At 39.6% G+C, this 6,000-nt stretch overlaps 1 protein-coding gene across 1 annotated transcript in view; it reads right to left on the bottom strand.

Annotated features, from left to right (window-relative positions):
• Positions 1 to 637: 637 nt before the first annotated feature.
• Positions 638 to 6,000, bottom strand: part of Rrm2b (ribonucleotide reductase regulatory TP53 inducible subunit M2B) — a 32,423-nt gene continuing 27,060 nt past the window's right edge. The window contains exons 7-9 of the mRNA XM_059247792.1: positions 4,388 to 4,492; positions 2,164 to 2,277; positions 638 to 1,375 (exon numbers count right to left, since the gene is read on the bottom strand). Coding sequence (XP_059103775.1) covers positions 1,223 to 1,375; positions 2,164 to 2,277; positions 4,388 to 4,492 — 372 coding nt within the window. The 3' untranslated portion in view covers positions 638 to 1,222. The remainder of the gene's footprint in view (positions 1,376 to 2,163; positions 2,278 to 4,387; positions 4,493 to 6,000) is intronic.

The raw sequence follows: 6,000 nt of genomic DNA, 5'->3' as shown, positions 1-6,000 counted from the left end.
CCACCCTTCCCCTTTGTGTCCATTTTCATTATGTATAAACGATTCTGGGCCAGTTTTTCCAGTGCACTCTACTGTGAGAGCTGTTGGCAGACTCCTGATGAGTACCTGTGGGCAGCAAGGTGAAGGCTTCTGTACTGCACCACCCCAGCTGCTGTGCTGACTGGACATTCTAAGAAGGGATGAAGTGTGCAGCATTTCCCACCAAATCTCTTTTTCTATCACAAAAACTCTGTTCTGAGAACATGACTTTGGGAAACGCCCATCTATGCTGGTTCTAAACACTCCAGGGCTGCACCTGGCAACAGTTATCTTTTTAATTCCTGAAGAAGAGTCGCTTTGCTTACAAGGTCCACAACCATGGTAACTTCTGGATTCTCCTCCAGAGCCTTCCACCCTAAGCAATTACAAGCTACATTCTTGATTGCAGATTGAGAAATGCAGAGAGGTTGATGAGAATCGTGACCTCTCTAAGGATTTCATATTCTTATATTTTTCCTGCAAGCATTAAAAGCACAAGAATCTAATGAATTCTAAATCTCCATGTAAGCTAGAATCACAATCACTTTGGAGTGTATTTCATCACAATGTCACTGCAGTTAATCTTATCATTAATATTAATATTAATTAGTAGTCAAGGTAGTGGAGGGAAATTTATTTCTGTGTATTAATCCTTCTGTCACCCCATGAATTTGGGACTTGCTATTACACAAATTACAGATAAGTGCCCTGAAGTTTACAGTGGTTAACTGACCCACCAAGGTCACACAAAGGAGTAAGGGTAGAATGTCAAACTCATACCTGACTCATCAATCCATGCTCTTATTGCTCTTTGTGCTCATGACAAACAAACAAATAAACAAACAAACAAAACAGGCATTTAGGTCACACGCTCTCATTGTATAAATAACTGAAGTGCATTTAGATAAATCAATTGTTTAGAATTTAGTTTTACATTTCCTTCTAGTCAAACTCCCATTCCCTTAAAGGAGATGCTCGGTTTTAAAAGGACAGAAAAATAAATTGCTATTTACCAACGACAGGTTTCTATGTGGTTTTCTTTGTTAGTTCGCTTTTGCTATTATTATCTTGGTTTTGAAACAGCTCTATGTGTAGCCCCGACAGTCCTCAAACTCCACCTGCCTTGGCCTCCCTTGAGTGCTGGGATTAAAGGTATGTGCAACCATCCCTGGCTTCTACAATACTGTTTTAGATGAGGAGGGCTTTAAAAATCTGCATCCAAGGTGAAGACATTATCTGTGGTTTCCGTCATGACTGCAAAGCGCTGATACTCAGAAACTCGTTTCTCAAAGAAATTGGTTTTCCCTTCTAACGAAATGTTTTCCATAAAATCAAAGGGATTTTCTGCCTGAAAAATCTGGAAAGAAAAGAAATGTCATTAGACATTCTGAAGAATCCAAATTACACTCCACAATAAGAGCGAAAATGACAAAAAACAGAGGGCAGGTCCCCACTGCCCCGCCACCTGCAGGGCCATACTGCTCCTCTAAGGTCTTGAGGGTTTTTGCAAAACCTTTTTTTTTTTTTCTTACAAAACAAGTCTGTGTCCTATACATTTTTATTTACTTGTCAGTCAGAAATGGGCCATGTAGCCCAGGTTGGCCACAAACTTGCAATCCTTAGAAATGTTAGAATTAGAGATGAACATCACACATCCAACCTGTCATTGGTATTTTAAGAGTAGAACTAGTGTATTGCAAACACTTTCAGTAAAACAAACCAGAGAGCTTACTTGCCTATAACATTATTGGTTGTGTGCTGGTCTGCATGAGAACGGATACCAGAGGCTTGTACATTCCAATGTGTGGTTCCAGCTGGTGAGCCAGTTAGGGAGGATTAGGAGGAGTGGCCCTGCTGGAGGAGGAGTGTCACTGAGGGTGTTTTCAAAGGCCCACACCAGGCCCAGTTGCTCTCTTACTGCCTCCTGTCTGTGGACCAGGGTATAAGCTCTCCGCTCCTGCTCTAGGGCCTGCCTGCCTGCCTTCCACTGTGCTCCCTCCCATGATGGCCATGGACTAACCTCTGAAACTGTAAGCAAACCTTCAATTAAGTGCTTCCTTTTATAAGCTACCTTGGTCCTGTTGTATCTTCACAGCAATAGGACAAAACTAAGACAGTTAGTAACATGCTTTACACTTTATTTACCTTTGAGAATCCAAGTTCTACAAGCAACCTGTCAGCTACAAACTCAATGTACTGTTTCATCAAAACACAGTTCATCCCAATGAGGCCGACAGGCAAGGCTTCTGTTAAAAACTCCTGAAATGCAAACAAAATCAGAATAAGGCAGGCACAAAAGCATAACAATAAATAAGTATACATTTCCAGATACAGCGTATTATGGTTGGAATTTGAAATGTCCTCTACAGGCTCATGTATTTGAACACTTGGCCCTACCTGGTGCCACTGTTTAGAAAGGCCATGGAACCTTTTAGAGCTTAGACTTGGCTGGCAGAAATGGGTCCCTGGGCATGCACTCTGAGGACTTTCTTCCCATCCCAACTCTGCTTTCTGGTCAGCCAAAATTTGAACAAGCTATGCTTGATGCTCGTGCTGGACCCTTCCTTGCTATGAAAGACCGCACCTTCTGAGTCATGAACAATCTCATGGAGAAGACGACCAGCACAGAATTGAGTTTTCTTCATAGTCTAGACGCTGGTTTGGCTCAAGGCAAGTATGCCAAGACAAATTTACATGACAAATAATGGTCATCTGTCTACAAATGTTTGGGATATTACTAATTATAGCATTTCACTTTCTCCAGGGGCCAAAGTTAAATAGAAAACAGCAAATTATTGAATCTTGTAAAGTAGTATGTAAAGGACCTGATTCCTAGATTTTCTCAACAGAGAAATGGTGATGCTTTGTCCTAAAGTATCCAGACAAAACTTCTTCAAAGACCACTACCATGGGAAGCCGGACCACAAAAATGAGCCAAGAAAAAGACATCGATTTTAGAGAATATAAGAATTGACAGATATGGATTTGGAGGTTGGGAGATATACTGAAATCCAATTGTACTTAAAGACAGTGGTAGATAGATAAAAAATGAAAGCATATTAGCTATGAAATTCATCCTCAAAATGGTAAAAAGATGCCAATATACATACACCTTTCCCCCTCACAGCATAAAATCATGCCTATAACCTATGCACTGTTCAAAAACAAGTCAAGCAAATTTCATTTTTGAGTTAGTTCTTTAGAGTGATAAAAATACATTTTAACCAAACTATCAAGCTGCTTCTAGCCACAAACCTTTACATGCCATAAATTAAGTTTTACTCTACTAATTCACTTATGCATTTTGTGAATGTTTGGGTTGTGCTTCACCTAGGTAGCAAGTCTGCTATGTTATTGGAACTATAAAACAAAAATTACCATTCCTCCCTAGTAGTTAGAAATACAAAACTAAGAAGCTACAACAATTAAAATGTTTACTATGGAATCATATTTAAAAGATAAATTAAATATAATTAATTTATTTAAAACAAAAATATAGCCCTGAAATAAACCAAGCACACAGAAAACCCTGATATATATTAAAGACTGACTTTTAATCAAATTATAAATGGAGGTAACAATACATCATGTGTCAGTACTATTGTGGTTTGAATGAGAATGGCCACCATAGTTTTATATATTTTCATACTTGGTCCTCACTTGGTGGAACTGTTTGGGAAGGACTAGGAGGTGTGGCCTTGTTGGAGGAGGTGTGTCACTAGGGGTTAGCTCTCTCTGCTTCCTACTTCAGATAAGGATATAAGCTCTCGGCTACTGCTCCAGTACCATGCCTGCCTACTGCCGTACTCCCTGCTATGATGGTCATGGACTCAGCAACCTTGAGCCCCAAATTAAATGTTTTCCTTTTGTAAGTTGATGTTTTATCAAGCAATGGAAAAGTAACTAAGATAACTGTCAAATTAGACTATGTTAATTTGCCGATATTGACATACAAACCACAACTTAGCAGTCAAATGCTTCTAGACACAGTGGCACAGTGCCAGTATCAGGGAGAAGGGCTACATTAGTCCAGGAGTTTAAGGATAGCCCACAGAGTATCATAAGGCACTATTTCAAAACAAATTTTAAAAACAAACTATAGGGACTGGAGAGACTACTCAGTAGTTAAAAGCTCTGGCCTCTCTTCTGGAGGACCTGGGTTTCATTCCCAGCACTCACATGGTACCTCGCAACCATATGCAACCAGGAGATCTATTGTCCTTTTCTGGACTCTGGGCAGCAGGCAAGCATGTGAAGCATAGACATACATGCAGGCAAAACATCCATGCACATAAATAAAATAAAAATAAAGCAAAAAATGAATACAAAATAGAATGTAGTCATGTGATAATGGGACTCCCACACTTACCTGCTCAATTTTAACAGCATCCATAATGATCTCCCTGACCCTTACTTCTGAAGGCTTATTTACCAAGTACTGAAACATCAGGCAAGCAAAGTCACAATGGAGTCCCTAAAACAGAAGACAAGTACTACCGTCAGAGAACTTCAATTAGCTACTTGCATATAATGTGTCAGTGTGCTGTATGACATAGGAATAGGGAACTTCCTGGAGATGAAAGGGTTAACAGAGCCAGAAGCCTCTCTCCTCCAAACTGCATTGAACACCAAGTCAATAACTTATAATAGAAACTTTTAATGATAACTCTTAGTTTATTAACATTTTATATTATTAACATTTTATAATATGAATACTAATTTACAAACCAACCAAAAAATTTTGTAACAAAAATATTTTGGAAAGAAAAACAATGTAAGAAGAGACAACATGAAAACTGATTAGTTTTTAAATGTCAAAAATTTAAAGAATGATTGAAAAACAGTAATTAGTTACGGTGATAAATCTTGGTTGCCAGTTTGATGGGATTGAGAATCACCATAGAAACAAACCTCTGAGCATGTCTGTGATTTTTCTATATTAGGCTAATGAAGGTGGGAAGATTTGCTCCTAAATGTAGATGGTACCATTCCACAGGCTGGGGTCCTGGACCAGATAAAAAGCAGGAAGTGAGTTGAGCACCAGTATGCATCACTCTCTGCTTCATAACCGGGATACAACGTGGCCAGCTGGAGCTGCCTGTGCCTCGCCTGCTATGACGGACGGACCCATGCCCTTGACCTGTATGTCAAAGCAAGGCCTTCCTTTCTAAGCTGCTGCTTGTCACAGCAACAGGAAAAGTAGCCAATACAGCAGCACTTAAAGAGCAACTGAAGCTCAGAGAGACTCCAAAGACAGTGTTTATACTGGGTTTATATTCAAGAGCAAAGGGAACTTGGTGCAATGCAAACGGAAGAGCAGGATGCACAGCACCTGAAGCCACAGCAGCTAACAACCCCACAGAAGAGAATAAGCGCTGGAGACAGCCTGGAGCACAAGTGATCGAGTGGACACGAGGAGCACTAAGTAACCTTAAGCAGCTGCAGAACAAACCAGTGAGAGTTAGCCTGCACTCAGGCCTCCAAACCCCAGCAGGTGATAACAAGCTGAAAATCCAAAAACAGAATGGAATTTTCACAAATTCACAACAGAAAAAGAAAACAAGGCCACATATAGGAAGACGATAGATTTCCCAACAATATTAACTTTTAGATTATGATGCCAAGGTAGAATCAATTAATATTTTTAAACTACAAAGAAAAATAACTTGGTAAGTGACAAGGAAGGGAAAGATTACAATTCAGAATTAAAACAACAAAAGACCAACCACTCAGATAAGAATCTCATGTCAAAGACTGTTTCAAATATTATCTACCTAATTATTCTCTGGTAAAACTATCTAAATAAACAAATAAAACCCACACCCTTTGAAAAGCCAATCATGGGAACTGTACTAGTTATGTTTTTCCCCACCGAGTTGACTTAGGAGAATGCTTGGATTAGCAAAGGCAGTAGGAGAGGCGTTAAATGTTGATTAGAACTGGCAGCTAGCTAACTACTGCAGAGGCCAGTAAATCAAAGGG

Source organism: Peromyscus eremicus, chromosome 20, assembly GCF_949786415.1.
Source record: "Peromyscus eremicus chromosome 20, PerEre_H2_v1, whole genome shotgun sequence".
Lineage (NCBI taxonomy): Eukaryota > Metazoa > Chordata > Mammalia > Rodentia > Cricetidae > Peromyscus > Peromyscus eremicus.
Note: the sequence above shows the minus strand (reverse complement) of the source record. Positions and strands in the feature narration are given on the sequence as shown.